Source organism: Elaeis guineensis, chromosome 3 (genome assembly GCF_000442705.2).
Source record: "Elaeis guineensis isolate ETL-2024a chromosome 3, EG11, whole genome shotgun sequence".
Lineage (NCBI taxonomy): Eukaryota > Viridiplantae > Streptophyta > Magnoliopsida > Arecales > Arecaceae > Elaeis > Elaeis guineensis.
The window spans coordinates 107760496-107780682 of NC_025995.2; the positions used below are offsets into that span (position 1 = coordinate 107760496).

Here is a 20187-nt window from a genome sequence, read left to right on the forward strand (position 1 = left end):
TGTCTTCCCATCCGACGCCCCCTCCCCCTCTGCCCAAACCCCACGCCCCTCTTCCTTCTCTCTCTCTCCCCCTCTCGGGTACTTTCCGTCATCTCTTTCTTTCAGCTAATGTACTCATTAATTTAATGTATCTATTAATATTCTTTGTTATGTTATTGAAAATAGGCTCAAATTTGATTTTGCCTAAAATCATTGGGCCTAAGCCTGATTCAAAGCCCAAAAAAAATTTTCGGACCGGGCTCAATTAAAGGTAGTGTCCAACTGGGCTCGGCCTATTTGTAATGCTACTTGATACTGATAGACGACTAATTTAAAAACTTAAATATATTGCATTGCATAGAATCGTAGACCTGTCTCTTGATTAATATACATATTCTACGGTATCCGTATATTTATATATTTTTATATGAATAGAAGAATTATGTACATTGGTCAATTGATTATCCAGTTTGAAAATTATAATTACTTCTATAGGTAATTACAGTAATCAAACGATATGTAGAGAATTCAAAAAAAAATTCGGACAGTATTTTTTTTTAGTTCTTCTCACACATCTTCAATCGTATAGGGAGAACTAAGGAAAAATATTGTCGAAAGTTTTTTCGATCTCTGTTGCATATCTTTTGATTAATATAATTACCTATAGAATTAATGTAATTTCTGAATGAGATAAGACATATATATACCTATTAGTTGATGATAGGATACATTTATTATGTAAGCTATTTTATTAAAATAATTATTAATACTAAATATGATTTTGATATTGTCATAGAATTTTTTGAAAAAATGATCAGTGTGTGGATTCGTTTACTATTGTATTATGATGGCACAATAGAAAATGATGAAGATGACATGCTATACAGTCAGCCTGTGAGTCAGATGGTTAGGCTGTCTTCATCATTATCACATCAAAAATTATTAAACTATTTATACAGTGGTATTCCTATAAATAAAAAAAATATGAAATTAAATTGACGTGGAGATCTCTTAATTTATTGGGACAGTTAATACAGAACAAGTATATCATAGTTCCAATTGATGATGATGAAGATGTCCAAGAGATGTTGATATTTTTTTTTAAATTTTTAGAATATCGATATGTTGAATTATATATTGAAAAAAAAGATGTACCCTCTACTAAAAATACTACTCAAATGATGGTACCAAAGTTTGGATACTTTAGTAGGCTTTTAACTCAAGAGAGCAATACTCTTGGATCTTTCTTATCTTTCGTAAGTCCTATGGTGCGAATCGTTGGTGTTGAGGTCATGTTTGCAGAACAACATTCTAATACTATTGGCCCTAGTTGTCCAATTATTCAAAATTCTATAGTGACTTCTCCTATGGTGATTCTCCTATGGAGGAAGTAGAAGTAAATGCGGGATACAACTCAAATGGAGGACAAAGATTGGATCAGCATTGAAATAAATTTTGATAACCGACGTTTTAAGTCAGATGAGAATGAGGCTAAAGAAGAATGACTTGATGAGGATAGTAACAATGATGAAGATGCAGATGGTGATGAAGATGATCAGCCCGATATTAATGTAGGAGAATCTGAACCTCATTTGCATGAACCTTCATAATTTTTTAGCAACTTAAATTGAGATCATAGTGGTGGTGTTAGTGCTTGTCGAAGATTAAACTCTGATTATCAATTTTGGAACTCCTCGATGATTGAATTTTTTATAGGTCTGATGTTTTGGAGTAAAGATAAGCTACACTATTGTTTCATGGGATTTCTTCCCAACTGAGAATTTTGATGTGCAAGTTTTAAATTATATTTTTTAAGCTTTCCAACCATCCATCCAGGGTTGGAGGCACTATCGTCTTGTGATCAGCATCGATGGTACGTACTTGTATGAAAAGTTTAAAGGTAAGATGCTAATTACAATAGAAGTTGATGCAGAGAATGGGATTTATCCCTTAGCATATGTAATTATGGATGAGGAGACGACTGCTAGTTGGAGTTGATTTTTTTTTTAGCTCGGGACATATGTCACACAAGATAAAAATGAAATATGTCTAATTTCTAACAAACATCCAGATATATTGAATGCCATTGCAAATGAGTCTATTGGATGGAGTCCACCATATGCCTATCATCGATATTGCTTAAGACATATCTGCAGCAATTTTAATACTCACTTAAAAAATGCACAGTTTAAAAGAGCAACATGGCAAGCAGGGAGCACTTATCAAGTTCACAAGCTCGATTTTATCATGGGTAGGATCAAGACAGTGAATGCAAAGGCTCAAAGTTGGCAATCTGAGTTGGAACCAGAGAAATAGATATTGATACATGATGCTGGCATGTGCTGTGATATTTTAACTATAAATTTGTCAGAGGTTTTTAACAGTGTCTTACAAGGAGCAAAAAATATGCCAATTACAGTTTGTGTTCAAATGACATTTTACTGTCTTGTGAAATATTTTAATACGAGATGTGTCCAAGCCTCAAGATATGTATAGAAGAATCTAAATAATTTTTTTACTCTTCATGTTGTAATTAAGATTATAGAAGATCAAGTTAAAGCTAACCAGCCTATTGTAACAGTATTCAATATCCAACGAGGTATATATGAAGTACTTATGAGGAGAGCAACTACAGGATTAAGAGGTGGATAAAATTTTTAAACTGTGACTTTAAGTGACAGAAAATATTCTTGTGAAAAGTAAAAAATCTATAGATATCTTTATTTTCATAATTTAGTTGTATACCAAGAAATTACTGTATATTTTAATAGATTCGTGGATGATGCATACACAGTTCCGACATACATGAATGCTTGGAGTAGCGAGTTTTATCCATTACCATATCAAGACTATTAGAGGTCCATACATATGTTCACATATATTTCTGATCATCATCATTTGAGATCTAAGTACAAAGGTAGGATAAAGTCAACAAAACTACAAAATGAGATAGATGATAGACAAATAAGAAGCAAGAATCATTGTGGTAATTGTGGGGAACAGGGTCATGATCATCATCATTGTCCTAGGTTTCTTCCACACACATCAACTTCAAGCAATGAAAGAAATTAAAGATAGTAGATATATTGCTTTATATATTTTCAGAGTTGTGTATTGTTTTATATATGTTTGATAGTTGAACTATTGTGTAGTCTATGTCCAGACTTGTATATTGTTCTACCCATTGTTTTACGTATGATTACAGAGTTATATTTCTCATATAATGAATTAATATCATATTTTTCATGCTCCAATATACTTAGGATGTATGTCATTATTTTGGATTCATTAGCGTGTTATGGCTTATGAGAGATGGCATTCGGACCCTTGAGACTGCAGTATTCTTATATTGCAGAAGACCCATCACTCACAGATCATCTTAGATGGCAATGTAAGCATTCTATTCATACTTTTATTATTTATATTTTTATAATGAGAATCTTGTTAAAGTCATATACGTTATCTAATTATTCTATCTTATTACAGGAGCCCAGACACCTCCAATTACGACGAGCCGATACTGACATATGGAGGACGGAAGACATCCCAGATAGAGTTATAGATTATTTACGATATCTGAAGTTCTAGGAATGTATCGAATTGGGTGGATACAGATGGACGTTGGTCTTATTACTGCCTCACTTGAGAGATGGCGCCCAAAGATACACACATTTCATCTTTCATTCAGTGAGGCAACCATCACATTATGAAATGTTAGTGTCCTCACCGGACTACCAGTTGATGGTGAGACAGTTACAGGAGCTGATCCCACTCTTAGCATTCTAGAGTGGCAGGCTATGTGCTACCGATTATTAGGTTTTCAACTCGAGGCACAGTTCTTTGATCATTCACGATTGAAGATAGAGTGTTTAGATGATCATTATCGATATTTATACATTGGAGATGATGCACCAGAGGAGATGGTGTGACAGTATATCAGGGGCTACGTACTGCGGTTACTAGGGGTTATCCTTTTGCCTGATACTTCATCTAATAAGGTGAAGTTAATATTTTTACCATTATTAGAGGATTTAGATTTCGCTCATAGGCTCGGTTGGGACAGTTCAGTACTAGCTTACCTGTACAGGACTATGTGTCAAGATTTTATAGTAGATCAGTCAGAGATTGATGGTTATCTTGCATTATTACAAATATGTGATATATAAATTTTAATTTTTTACATTCTATTGTAGCTCTGATTGGGTATATCATGTATGATTTTTTTGGAATTGGCAGATTTGGATATGGAAGAGGATACAGACATCAGCTCATTATAGAGACAGTTGCTTGAGATATCATCAGAGCAGTACGATCCCGATGTTCCATTCAGACTAGACGTATCTTGGGGATATAGGTATAAAAATATTGATTTCTTTACTTAAAACTTGGTACTATTTTTAATCTGACAAAATTCAATCAATGTGAACGTACTGTCAAGCAGATGGAACATTGCATTCAATGTTTACCATATGTCGACGAAGATAGTATGAGTTTACAGATGCTAGTTGGATACATTGACTGATAAACATAGATAAATAATTTTAATTTATATATAAATATCATTTTATAGTATTCATAATCTACTAAAAAATGAGCTTACTAATCCGACTTTATTTTTAACTCTATCAATTTTTATGAAAGTGATACACAGATCAGATCATGTCCATATTACCATAGATTTGCACAGATGGATATGATATATAGACTGCTAGGGTACCGCTTATTTATTTTGATGTAGTGGAGTGGCACCTTCCAAATCATATGCTGCAACAGTTTGGCCGGATTCAGGGCATTCCAAAGCAGTTTGATACCAGCCAATGACTTCATCATGTTGATCGACGAGGAAGAGCTCATATTGACTGACGTATCAGACATGCAAATTATATCATCATTGGAAATGCACGGTGAGATCATATAGTTCATGGTGATGGCATATTGAGAAGTCATCCATATACCGAGAACTATATGACTTGATTTCTTAGCATTACAGTATCGATCATTGGACAGCCTCGGTATGCAATTTTAGGATATGAGGGTGAGAGTTCTATTGTGCGTATGAATTAATAAGGCTACGAAAATTATATCTTATATTAATCTCACATTAAATTTTAATTTATTAAGTTTTTATTTACTTCTAATCGTTAATGAAAAATATTTTATGTAGTTCTATTATACCTTTGTTTTATGTTCTATAATGTATTGCTAATTTTATTTTTTATGATGTAGACTGATCATTTATCGGATCTTATATTGGATACTTATTGTGCTCTATCTACGACTAATGAGGATGAGCAGATCCGTAAACTGTGGAAGATAGAGAGGTTATGTTTAGGGATATTGACGATGATTGGCTATGACCTAGATAGCTGGCGCCTTGGTATAGAACATCCGATGCGTCAGATATGAGATATATACCGTCACCACATGTTCCACATGTGCCATCACCATATATTCCATAGATGTCATCATCGTATACTGCACATATGTCATTACTTTTTGATCCACAGATGTTAGGACCTTCATCTTCCTATATGCCCCAGATGACAACACCGGATCCGAATTGACATCATGAGTCTTCATCTGAGTGGTCTGATCCTTTTGTTACAGGCTCATCCTTGGATCTAGATGAGGGGATTGAGGAGGTCACTCAGCTCGTAGATATTCTGGCAGCACCTATTATTTCTCATATGCATGATCAGGAAACATCCACTGATGTAGGAGAGGGGCCATCACAGGTGACACAGGAGCAGGAGCGACTGTTGAGGACCTTCCTGAGAAGGTCCAAGCAGCCATAGGCACCACGATGCCCTTGTGGGATTTAGTATTTTTTGGACTTGTAGACTGTGGGATTCTTTTTGTAGACTTGATATTTTTATTCCATCTGATATTATTAATTATTATTTCTATCAGAGTTTTAGATATTTTGCTTGTTTAATTTTCAGTGTTAGGATGCTATGGTTTGTAGATATAGATAAAGATCTTCAGATGTACTATCTCAAAAAATTGGGAAAAAAAATATCATGCTAAAATAGCCGTATAAATCAAAATACAAATCATAATGAGAAACATATCATGCATCAAAAATAATGGTTGAAAAAATTAAACTAAGGTGCCAGTTCAAAACATCGTGCACCAAAAAAAAATTTAAAAAATATCATTTGGAATGGTGCTTTTAAAATCATTATTCTAAATGACATTTTTAAAAGTACCATTCTGAATGGTATTTATGTAGTTTTTTTTTTTAACGAGGTTCCACATGGGTTGGGAAAGGCTAGCTGCTGACTAGGCCTAAGAAATGTAACGCCATTTTAAATGATATTTTTAATTTTTTTTATTATTTTGATAAATAAATTAAAATCTACATCAATTTAATAAAAAAAATTTTTAAAAAAATAGTATGGTAAAAAACTCCTCGTTCGAACCTCTTTGGTTGGTTTAACTATTACTTGGACTGAACGCCAAATCCCACGGTAGATAACACGCCATTTAACGGTTGGGAACTCCATGTACCCTTCTTCGACCTCTCTTTGGTTGGACCGCTCTGTCCTCCTCCACGCCTACCGTGACTGTTGCAAGACCCAGACTGCCCTCAAGCAGTACCGCCTCATCCTCGAGGATGCCCTCCCTTTTATCTAACTTTTCGAGTTCTTCCTGGTCTTGATTATAAATTTTTCTTTGCTCGCCTTTGTTTTATCACTCTTCTTCTCTTTTCTGTTCTCAGGTTTTCATCTAAGAGATAGAGGTAAAGATGGTACATGTTCATACATTATAAAATTTTCTTCAATTAAGAATTCATTTATGGAGAATATATATATATGTTAGGATTTGACACCTCAAGATTCGATCCATATTGAGCCTACAATGAGGTCCGCGATAAAAAACGAAGTCCAACGAGATCAAGATCACCCCAAACGGAGCTCGGACGAAGGAGATACAAACTTTTAAAGTCGGTATGGAACTCGAGACGGTGGAGGACCGTCGGCGGCCGGCAGTGAGCCCACACGCAGGTCGGCCCAGCCTAACGCACCGCGCTGGGGGCCCAGATCCCGATCCACCATGGGCCGAGTGGTCCACGGTCGGGTCTGTGGACCGCAGACCCATTTTCCATCCATTTCACGTGGTCCACGGCACTGTTTCGTGGATCGATGCGCGATCAAACGACCTGGGGGACTCCTAGTGACGATCCGACAATCCGAGGCTTGATCTGGAGTTTTATGGCTTGGTTTAGGAGTCCTAATATGGATCTAATTGGTGTTTAAGCCTTATAAAAGGCCCTGATCGTGGAACGGAAGAGCGTGTGGTGCTGTGGCTCAGTTTTACATCGCAGAGGACCCGTGAAAACCCGTGGAAGAGAGAGAAGGGTTGAAACGCTAAGAGAAGAAGGAGCAGGGCTCCTGAACAGCAGCCAGCGATCACTTCAAGGGTTCAGAGAGGTCTTCCTAGAGAGAGAGCTTTTGTGAGGGAGAACTTCATGTGAAGAAGAAATTGGATATACGAGGGTTGAGGGTGAGATCTCCTCTTGTAAATTTTTTTTTCATAGTGAAGTTTGCATGCCCCGTGGAGGCAAGCTCTTATGTGGCTGATCCACATATTTTGATTATTTTTATTTTATTTTTTCTTTCTTCCTGCTGCATCATGCGATACTGAAAAGGTCTTGGGAGGTGGTGTCATGGCCAGACATCTATCCAACAAGTGGTATCAGAGCAAAGCGGTACAAGGACGCAGATTATAGTGGTGGTGAGCAAAACTGAAGTTGGAGAAGACATGATCAATCAAGATGGAGATCAACAAGTTTGATGGGAAGAGCAATTTTGCTTTGTGGCAAGCAAGGATGAAAGACGTGCTCATCCAACAGGGGTTGATCGATGCTCTCTTATGCGATGAGAAGCCGACCACCATGAAAGTGTAAGATTGGAGATGGCTACAGATGCAGGTGGTGAGTACCATCCGTATGTACCTAGCGGATGAGGTGGTGATTCATGTGCTTAGCGAGATTTCTCCAATGGTGCTATGGTCGAAGCTCGAAGAGTTATACATGGTGAAGTCTCTCACTAACACTCTTTTCCTCTGGAGGCAGTTCTACCAGCTGCGGATGACTGAGGGACAGAGCGTGCAGGAACATCTAAGCCACTTCCAGAAGATCCTCACCGACCTCCTCAGCATTGGCGAGAATGTTGAGGAGAAGACCAGGGCGCTGGTTTTGCTGGCGTCGCTTCTCCTTTCGTATGAGTCCTTGGTGACTGCTCTTCTAGTGGAGAAGAGCACCATCAAGATGGACGAGATCACCATGGTGATACTTCAGAACGAGGTTCTTAGGAGGGAGAATCCAGCTTCGAGCTCAGGTGGCAGTAGCTCAGCTTTGGTGGTTTCTGGAGGAGTAGGAGGCGGTAGACGGAGCGACAGGATATCACGACGAGGGCGGTCTAAGTCCAGGAGAGACTTGAGCAAAATCAAATGTTACCAGTGTGAGTTGGGGCATCTAGCCAGAGATTGCCCTCAACTCAAAAATTGGATGGTGGCTGCTGTGGCGACAGCCAGTAGTGATTCAGAGGAAGATGTCCTGAAGATATCTGACGAGATATCTACTTTTTTTCAGCAGTGGATATTAGATTCTGTATGCACCCATCATGTATGTTGCAGAGAGGAGCAATTTGACTCCTTAGAGAACAGTGAGGGCACTGTATATCTGTCGGATGGATCGAGCTGTGCAATTAGAGGCATCAAGACAGTCAGCTGGAGGACACATGATAATGCAGTGAGGAGATTGGGGGAGATCCGATATATACTCAATTTCAGACAGAATCTTATCTTACTTAGCAGACTGGATTCGAGAGGCTACAGGACGGTAGCTGGTGGAGAAATTCTGAAGGTGCTACACGACGATAGGATTGTGCTGGAGGGGAAGAAGGGGAGCCGAGGATATTATTACCTGACAGGGAGCCCAGTGCGAGGTGGAGCATCGAGATTCAGGTGGAGCCCAGAGCAAGGTGAAGCTCCAGATGGAAGTGGATCGGGCACGAGACAGGAGACTTGGGAGGATGAGAGGCGACGTCGCAAGGTGAGATTCTTATTGTCGCAGGATGATGCCCAGAGCAGGTCTCTGATTAGGAGGAACACAGCATACAACGGAGATAAGATCGAGCGGTCTAGCTCAACTCTCATGTTTGCTCATCCATGATCAGCAGGTGATTGCCCCAGGATATGGGGGCGAGAAGATCCAGAAGCTCTCAGAATTAGGAGGAGGTCGAATATCAAATCGAGGTAGAGATTGTTAGGATTTGATGTCTCAAAATTTGATCCATATTGAGCCCACAACGAGATCCACAATGAAAAATGGAGTCCAACGAGATCAAGATCACCTCAAACGAAGCTCGGACAGAGGAGATACGAGCTTTTGAAGTCGGCACAAAATTTGGGGTGGCGGAGGACCGTCGGCGGCCAGCAGTGGGCTGGCAGAGCGGCTGCGGCGCGGCCGCGCATGGTGGTGCGTGGCCCAAGCTCGGCCAGTGAGCAAGGCGTGGCCCAGCGGGTGGGCCTGGCACAGGCTCGGGCACGTGGGCCGGCCTAGGCCCACGCGCAGGTCGGCCCAGCCCAGCGCGCCATGCTGTGAGCTCAGATCCTGGTCCACGGTTGGGTTTGTGGACCGCAGACCCATTTTCTATCCGTTTCGTGCGGTCTACGACACTGTTCCATGGACCGACGCACGATCAAAAGCCCTGGGTGACTCCCGGTGACGATCCGATGGTCCGAGGCTTGACCTGGGGTTTTATGGCTTGGTTTAGGAGTTCAAATACAGATCTAATTGGTGTTTAAGCTTTATAAATGGCCCTGATCGTGGAATGGAAGAGCGTGTGGTGCTGTGGCTCGGTTTTACGTCGCAGTTGACCTGTGAAAACCCATGAAAGAGAGAGAAGGGCTGAAACGCTGAGAGAAGAAGGAGCAAGGCTCTTGAACAGCGGACAGCGGTTACTTTAGGGGTTCAGGGGGGTCTTCCTAGAGAGAGAGCTTTTGTGAGGAAGAACTTTCTGTGAGGGAGAAATTGGATGTACGAAGGTTGAGGGTGAGATCTCCTCTTGTAAAATTTCTTTTTCATAGTGAAATTTGTATGCCCCGTAGAGGCGAGTCTTTTTGTGACTGATCCACGTATCTTGATTATTTTTATTTTATTTCTTTTTTTTTTACTGTATTACGCGGTATTGAAAAGATCCTGAGAGGTGGTGTCCTGATCAGACATCCATCTAATATATATATATATATATATATATATATATATATATATATATATATATATATATATATATATATATGTATATGTATATATATATATACACACACAAAGCAAAAATTTATGAAGCTAGTTTTAATCATCTTATTTTTTAATTTCTACTGGACTAAATGAAATCAGCTCTCAGGTTTTGTTAGTTGGTGAGGTAGGGTGAGATAAAAGTCAGTGCCATTGAAAGGGGTAGGGCACAGCTTACAACTGCCGTGCCCCGAGTGCAATGCACAGAAGACTTCTGAGATTAGCTCGTGCATGTATATGTGAACGGGGTCTGGAGATCAATTACCATCTTGAAGACTAGGAAATGCTGTCAATTTATTCTCTCTCTTCCACTTCGAAAGTATCGAACTTTCCATGAGGTAGGAAAGGGAAAGAGAGTAGAAGTGATGTGAAAGACCGTTAGCAGTCAGCGGATGCTTTCTTGTGGAAAAGGTTCTTAATGGCAACTTTTTCAACTTTGGAAATAAAATATCTGGAATAATTCACGGATAAGAGGCAGTAATTAGAGCAATCAGATGACTGATAGCTCCAGCACGTACGCGACTTTTTGGCCCTTTCACACTCTAAGCTGACTTTAAGAAATTACTTTAACCTGTCCAGTTAATTGCAGATCATACTAATTGGTTTGTACCCCTAATTAATTTCTTTAATGTGACGATCGTGATCTTTATTTCCCAGCTTTTTGGTTTCTAATATCTTCTTAATGATGCTGCATGTGAACCAATGAGGGATTTTTCTCATAGATGGAGATGGACGTGTAACCAACTCATTCATACACCATGTGACATGTAACCAACTCATTCATGCACCATATGAGAGTAATAATCAAACTCATTCATTTTATTGTTGCAGAGAATGAGATTTATCTCTTAGCATATGCAATTATGGATGAAGAGACGACTGCTAATTAAAGTTGGTTTCTTTTTCGGCTTAGGACATATGTCACACAAGATAGAAATGGAATATACCTAATTTCTAACAAACATCCAGATATATTGAATGTCATTGCAAATGAGTCTGTTGGATGGAGTCCACTACATTCCTATCACCGATATTGCTTAAGACATATCTGCAGTAATTTTAATACTCACTTTAAAAATGCACAGTTTAAAAGAGCAATATGACAAGCAGGAAGCACTCATCAAGTTAGCAAGCTCGACCTTATCATGGATAGGATCAAGACAGTGAATGCAGAGGCGTAGAGTTGGCTATCTGAGTTGGAACCAGAGAAGTAGATATTGGTACATGATGCCGGCATGCGCTATGGTGTTTTAACTACAAATTTGTCGGATATTTTCAATAGTATCTTACGAGGAGCGAAAAATGTATCAATTACAGTTTGTATTCAAATAATATTTTATCATCTTGTGAAATATTTTAATACGAAATATGCCCAAGCCTTAAAATATATGTAGAAGAATCTAAATAGCTTTTTTACTCTTCATATTGCAACTAAGATTGTAGAAGATTAAGTTAAAACTAACCAGCATACTGTAACAGCGTTCAATATCCAACGAGACATATATGAAGTGCTTACGAGGAGAACAACTACAAGGTTAAGAGGTGGAGAAAATGTTTAAACTATGACTTTAAGTGACAGAAAATATTCTTGTAGAAAGTGAAGCATCTATAGATATCCTTATTCCCACGTTTTGGCTGTGTACCAAGAAATTACAGTACATTTTAGTAGATTCATGGATGATGCATACACAGTTGCGGCATACATGAATACTTGGAGTGACGTGCTTTATCCATTACCACAAGAAGTCTATTGGAGGTCCACACATATGTTCACATGTATTTCAGATCATCATCATTTGAGATCTAAGTAGAAAAATGAGCCAAAGTCAATAAGGCTGCGAAATGAGATAGATGATAGGCAAATAAGAAGCAAGAATCATTATGGCATTTGTAGAGAACAGGATCATGATCGTCTCACTGTCTTAGGTTACTTCCACACCCATCAACTTCAAGCAGTGGAAGAAATTAAAGGCAGTAGATATATTGTGCTCTATGTATTTTCAGAGTTATGTATTGTTTAATATATTTTTGATAGTTGAACTTTTATGTAGTCTATATCCAAAGTTGTGTATTGTTCTATCCATTGTTCTATATATGATTGCAGAGTTATATTTCTCATGTAATGAATTAATATCATATTTCTCATGCTCTAATATACTTAGGATGTATGTCATTATTTTAGATTTATTAGTGTGTTATAGCTTACGAGGGATGGCATCCGGACCCTCGAGACCGCAGTATTCTTACATTGTAGGAGACTCATCGCTCACAGGCCATCTTAGATGACAATGTAAGTATTCTATTTCTACTTTTACTATTTATATTTTTATAAAGAGAATCTTGTTAAAGTCATATACATTATCTAATTATTCTATCTTATTACAGGAGCCCAAACACCTCCAATTACGATGAGTCGATATTGACATATGGAGGACAGAGAACATCCCAAATAGAGTTGTAGATTATTTATAATATCTAGAGTTCTATGGAGTATATCGAATTGGGCGGATACAGATGGATGTTAGTCTTATTACTGCCTTGCTTGAGAGATGGTGTTCAAAGATACATATATTTCATCTTGCATTCGATGAGGCAATCATCACATTATAGGATGTTTGTATCCTCACCAGACTACCAGTTGATGGTGAGATAGTTACAGGAGCTGATCCTACTCTTAGCATTCTAAAGTGGCGCTATGTGCTATCGATTATTAGGTTTTCAACCTGAGGCACAGTTCTTTGATCATTCACAATTGAGGATGGAGTGTTTAGATGATCATGATCGATATTTATACATTAGAGATGATGCACCAGAAGAGATGGTGCGATAGTATGTCAGGGGTTACGTACTGCAGTTACTAGGGGTTGCCCTTTTGCCTGATACTTCATCTAACAAGGTGAAGTTGATATTTTTATTATTATTAGAGGATTTAGATTTCACTCATAGGCTCAATTGGAAAAGTTTAGTACTAGCTTACCTATACAGGACTATGTGCCGAGGTTCTGCAGCGGATCAGTCAGATATTAGTGATTATCTTGTATTATTATCGGTATGTGATATACAAATTTTAATTTTCTACATTTTATTGTAGCTCTAATTGGGATATCATTTATGATTTTTTTGGGATTGGCAGATTTGGGCATAGGAGAGGATGCCGACTATTAGCCCATTACAAAGACAGTTACTTGAGATGCCACCAGAGTGGCACGATTCCGATGTTCCATTTAGACTAGATGCATCTTGGATTTATAGGTGTAAAAATATTGATTTCATTACTTGAAATTTAGTACTATTTTTAATCCGATGAAATTCAATTAATGTAAACATATTGTCAAGCAGATAGAATGTTGTAATCAACGTTCACCACTTGTCGACGAAGATAGCATGAGTTTACAGATGTCAGCTGGATACATTGACTGATACACATAGACAGATAATTTTAATTTATGTACAAATATCATTTTATAGCATTCATAATTTACTGAAAAATGAGCTTACTAATCTGACTTTATTTTTAACTCTATCAGTTTTTATGGGAGCCATACATAGATTAGATCATGCTATATTACCACAGATTTACACAAACAGACATAATATATAGACTGCTAGGGTGCCGCTTATTTATGTTGATGTAGTGGATTGGCACCTTCTAGATCGTGTACTGCGGCAGTTTGGTCAGATTCAGGACATCCCAAAGTAGTTTGATACCAGCCAGCAACTTCATCATGTGGATCGATAAGGAAGAGCTCATATTGACTGGTGTATCAGATATGCAGAGTATATCACCATTTGAAATGTACGGCGAGATCATATAGTTCATGATGATGATATATTGGGAAGCCATCCATATATCGAGAACTATATGACTTGATTTCTTAGCATTATAGTATTGATCCTTGGGCCGCCTTGGTATGCAGTGTCAAGATACGAGAATGAGAGTTTTATTGTGAGTATGAATTGGTAAGGCCACAAAAATTATGTCTTATGTTAATCTCATATTGAATTTTAATTCATTAAGTTTTTATTTTACTTCTAATCGTTAATGCAAAATATTTTATATAGTTCTATTATATCTTTATTTTATATTCTATAATATATTATTAATTTTATTTTTGTGATGTAGATTGATCGTTTGTCGGATCTTATGTTGGACACTCATCGTGCTCTATCAACGACTGATGAGGATGAGCGGATCCGTAAACTATGGAAGATAGAGAGATTATGTTTAGGGACATTGACGGTGATTGGCTATGATCTAGATAGCTATGCGTCTTAGTATGGAATATCCGATGCGCTAGATATGAGATATACACCGTCACCACATGTTCTACATATGCCATCATCATGTATTCCATAGATGTCATCATCGCATGCTACACATATGCCACTACTTTTTGTTCCACAGATGTCAGGACCTTCATCTTCCTACATGCCCCAGATGACAGCACCGGATCCGAGTTGGCATCATGAGTTTTCATCTGAGTGGTCTGATTCTTTTATTATAGATCCATCCTTGGATCTAGATGAGGGGGTCACTCAACTCGTAGATGCTCCGGCAGCATCTGTTATTCCTCATATACATGACCAAGAGATGTCTACTGAAATAGGAGAGGGGCCATCACAAGTGACACAGGAGCAGGAGCGACTGTTGAGGACTTTCCTGAGAAGATCCAAGTGGCCACAGGCACTGCGATGTCCTTGTGGGACTTAGTATTTTTTGAACTTGTAGACTGTGGGATTCCTTTTGTAGACTTGTTATTTTTATTCTATCTTATATTATTAATTATTGTTTCTATTAGAGTTTTAGATATTTTGCTTGTTTAATTTACAGTGTTGGGATGCTATAGTTTGTAGATATGGATACAGGTCTTCAGATATGTCTCAAAAAGTTGGGGAAGAAAATGTCACGCTAAAAGAGCCATACAAATCAAAATATAAAAAATAATGAGAAATATATCATGCATAAAAAAAAATAGTTTAAAAAATTAAACTAAGGTGCCAGTTCAGAACATCATGCACTAAAAAAAAAATTAAAAACATCATTTGGAATTGTGCTTTTAAATTCGTTATTCTCAATGGCACTTTTAAAAGTGCCATTTCAAATGATATTTTTATAATTTTTTTTTATTTTTGGATGGGGTTCCACGTAGCCTGGTGAAGGCTAGCTGCTAACTAGGCCAAAGAAACACCGTGCCATTCCAAATGACATGCTTTTGTATTACTTTGATAAATAAATTAGAATCTATATCAATTTGATAAAAAAAAATTAAAAAAAAAATAAACCTCTCTGGTTGGTCTAACAATTACTTCGACTTAACGCCAAATCCCACGATAGATAACACATCACATAACGGTTGGGAACTCCATGTACCCTTTTTCGACCACTCTGGTTGGACCGCTCTCTCCTCCTCTACGCCTACTGTGACTGCTGCAAGACCCAGACCGCCCTCAAGCAGTACCACCTCATCCTCGAGGATGCCTCCCCTTTTATCTAACTTTTCGAATTCTTCTTTATATTGATTATAAATTTTTCTTTGCTCGCCTTTATTTTATCACTCTTCTTCTCTTTTCTGTTCTCAGGTTTTCATCTGAGAGATAGAGGTAAAGATGGTTCATCATAAACTTTTCTTCAATCAAGAATTCAATTGTGCAGAATATATATATATATATATATATATATATATATATATATATATATATATATATATATATATATATATATATATATATATATATATGGAGCAAAAATTTATGAAACTAGTTTTAGTCGTCTTATTTTTTAATTTCTACTGGACTAAATGAAATCAGCTCTCAGGTTTTGTTAGTTAGTGAGGTAGGGTGAAATAAAAGTCAGTGCCATTGGAAAGGGAAGGGCACAGTTTACAACTGCCGTGCCCCGAGTGCAATGCACGGAAGACTTCTGAGATTAGCTCGTGCATGTATATGTGAATGGGGTCTGAAGATGAATTACCATCTTGAAGACTAGGAAATGCTGTCAATTTCTTCTCTCTCTTCCACTTCGAAAGTTTCGAACCAGTTTTCTATGAAGTAGGAAAGGGAAAGAGAGTAGAAGTGATGTGAAAGACCGTTAGCAGTCAGCGGATGCTTTCTTGTGGAAAAGGTTCTTAATGGCAACTTTTTCAACTTTGGAAATAAAATATCTGGAATAATTCACGGATAAGAGGCAGTAATTAGAGCAATCAGATGACCGATAGCTCCAGCACGTACGCGACTTTTTGGCCCTTTCACACTCTAAGCTGATTTTAAGAAATTACTTTAACCTGTCCAGTTAATTGCAGATCATACTAATTGGTTTGTACCCCTAATTAATTTCTTTAATGTGACGATCGTGATCTTAATTTCCCAGCTTTTTGGTTTCTAATATCTTCTTAATGATGCTGCATGTGAACCATTCAATGAGGGATTTTTCTCATAGATGGAGATGGACGTGTAACCAACTCATTCATGCACCATGTGACATGTAACCAACTCATTCATGCACCATATGAGACTAATAATTAAACAAGTTTTTGTAAACATCAAGATCAGAAAATGAACACTAACCAATGGATTAGCTTTCATTCATTGCTCACTTTCTTTCAGTCTCTCAACTGCCGAACGCATGAAATGGGCATCACTTGATTTACTCTTTCTAATCAGAACAGATATGGCTGTCATCAGACTTTTGTTCACTTCTCTTCTGTTGCTTCCTTTCTTTCCATTCTTCTCCTCCCGTGCCAAACTCCATGCTGCTACCGATACCCTCTCTCGAGGCCAGTCTCTCTCTGGGGACCAGACCTTAGTGTCCAAGGGTGGCAACTTCGAATTTGGTTTCTTCACCCCAGGTAACTCCCACAAGTACTATGTAGGCATCTGGTATAAGAAGGTCTCCAAGCAAACTGTAGTTTGGGTGGCGAACAGGGAGAAACCTGGCGTCAATGATTCAGCTTCAGAGCTAAATCTATCTGAAGATGGCAATCTAGTGCTCACGCACTCCAAAAACCAAATCTGGTCATCCAATTCAACCTCCACTGCTTCAAACTCCACAATCGCAGTGCTCCTTGACAATGGTAATCTCATGTTAAAAGATGAGTACAGTTCTCATATTTTGTGGCAAAGCTTTGATCACCCAACAAACACATGGCTCCCTGGAGCTAAGTTGGGGTATGATAAGCTCGACAAGGTGGACAGTTTCCTCACTTCGTGGAAGAATTCAGAAGATCCTTCACCTGGGCCCTTCTCTGTCGAGATCAGCTCGAAAGGCATCAGTCAGTTCTTCTTTCTGGCTAACAGGACTCGAGAGTACTGGACTACTGGGGTTTGGGATGGGCAAATATTTAGTGCGATCCCAGAAATGAGATCAAACTACTTCTTCAACTTCAACTATGTCGCCAACATGAATGTGAACTACTTCAGTTACTATGTCCGCGACACTTCCTCTATCTCGAACTTCATGTTGGATTTCACAGGCCTTATGATACGCCAGCAATGGGACCCAACCACACAGAACTGGACATTGTATTGCTCTCTTCCAAGGGATCCATGCGATGTTTATGCTCTTTGTGGGTCCTTCAGTAGCTGCAGCAACTACAGCTCTCCCTCCTGTGAGTGTTTGCAAGGCTTTGAGCCTCTGTCCATGGAAGAATGGAATTTAGGTGATCACACCAGAGGTTGTGCTAGAAAAACATCTCTGCAGTGCGATGAAAATGATGGATTCATGAAGTTGTCCGGTGTGCAGCTGCCCACCAATCCTGAATCTTTAGCAGTCAGCAGCGCAAAAGAGTGTCAATCCACTTGCTTGAAGAATTGTTCATGTGTTATTTTTTCTTATGGTTCCAAGTGTTTGATGTGGAACGGGGATTTTCTCAACCTTAAAAAACTGTCTGTAAGTTCGAATAATGATGCAAAGTTAGGAGTTCTTTATCTTCGGCTTGCTGGTTCCGAGCTGGCGAGGCCTAAATCTGAGAAGTTGAGGACTGTGGCTGTCATCAGCTCTGTGGTAGCTCTTGTTCTTATCACCAGCTTTGTTTTGGTGTTGATCTGGAGATTCTGTTGGAAGCCTACTCTTGGAAATCCTGAGGCAGCTCAAGGTTTTCTGGTTCCATTCGATTACAAAGCTATAAAGAGGGCCACCAAGGATTTCTCCGAGAAACTCGGGCAAGGAAGTTTTGGGACTGTGTTCAAGGGAATTTTGCCAGACTCAACCGTCATTGCTGTCAAGAAACTTGAAGGTGTTAGGCAAGGGGAGAAGCAGTTCAGGATGGAAGTAAGCACGATCGGGATGATTCAACATGTTAATCTAGTCCGTCTCCTTGGATTCTGCTCTGAAGGTGATAAAAGGCTACTAGTTTATGATTACATACCCGGGGGTTCGTTAGATTCATATCTGTTCAAAAGTAGCTCCAAAATCTTAGACTGGAAGCAGAGGTACCAAGTTGCACTGGGGATTGCCAGAGGCTTAGCTTATCTCCATGAGAAATGTAGAGAATGCATCATGCACTGCGATATCAAGCCTGAGAACGTACTTTTAGATATGAATATGTGTCCAAAGATTGCAGATTTTGGTATGGCAAAGCTCCTCGGTCATGAATTTAGCCGAGTACTGACAAGCATGAGAGGAACTTTTGGCTATCTAGCTCCAGAATGGCTCACAGGCTCTGCCATCACTCCAAAAGCTGATGTTTATACATATGGATTGATGCTCCTTGAGATAATCTCAGGCAGGCGAAACACAGACAGAATAGGAGATGGAGAATTTGGGTACTTCCCTCTCTGGGCTGCAATCAAAGTGAATGAAGGTGATTGTCTTTGCTTACTAGATGAGAAGTTGGAGGGAGGTGCCGACATCGAAGAGCTTAGTCGTGCTTCCAAAATTGCTTGCTGGTGTATTCAGGATCAAGAAAGCAGTAGACCAACAATGGGACATGTGGTTCAGCAATTGGAGGGAGTTTTAGATATGGGAATGCCTCCGATCCCTAGTTTGCTTCAGAAACTTGTCGTGGATTCCCGCATTAGCACTTTGTCAGAGTCTACAGGGTAATTCTATGCTGCTCAAGTTTAAAGCATGCCATGGAGATTGGTAGACATGTACTAAATAAAGAATCATGTTGTGTTAGTGGAATATTTGGCCATGTCCATTTGATGTTATATAGAAATAGTAGAATGTCCTACCTTCTTGTAACTCCCTTAGAATAATACCTTAGGTTAATCCTCAATTACAGTAAATAGCTGTGGCTGATCTTTTAGACATGTACTAAATAAAGAATCATGTTGTATTAGTGGAATATTTGGCCATGTCTATTTGATGTTATATAGAAATGGTAGAATGTCCCACCTTCTTGTAACTCCTTTAGAATAACACCTTAGGTTAATCCTCAACTACAGTAACTAGCTGTGGTTGATCTTTTCTACAGTTGTTCCCTCTCTTCTCTTCAGTTTTAAACACAATATCTTATACTTGTGATGAGCTTACTGATTTGTACTCCTCGCTCTGCCCTGATTATTTTGACTCTATAGAATGGGTAACAAGTTCTCTACTCATAAATCCACGGAAGGCACTTGTCCATGTTAATTGCTTCATTTATCCAAATATTGTTATTACTTCTATTATTTCGTACATTTTCTTATCTGTATTCATGTTCATCAGCAAAAGGCAGATATCAGTCTGCTTATGCATATTTTCCTTCTATGAGGGGTTGAAAATGGACTTGGAAATGGTCAAATAATTGTGTATACATATCCATTTATGTTCAGCTGATACAAATACATGCGCAAATAAGAATAGTCGCTGTTGTATAAGCAAAAACAGATGCAAATTTCTTATCGAAAAACTGGATTAATGCAAATACAGATAAGAATCAGATATGACAGATGTGAATCATATATCCGCAATATATAAGCCAAGT

General features: G+C 38.5%; 1 protein-coding gene across 1 annotated transcript; it reads left to right on the forward strand.

Annotated features, from left to right (window-relative positions):
- The first annotated feature begins 16857 nt into the window (after positions 1-16857).
- LOC105041087 (G-type lectin S-receptor-like serine/threonine-protein kinase At2g19130) lies at positions 16858-19566 on the forward strand. Its single transcript, XM_010917887.4, has one exon. It carries the CDS (start codon positions 16905-16907, stop codon positions 19320-19322), a length of 2418 nt encoding a protein of 805 aa, XP_010916189.2. The 5' UTR covers positions 16858-16904; the 3' UTR covers positions 19323-19566.
- Positions 19567-20187: the final 621 nt, after the last annotated feature.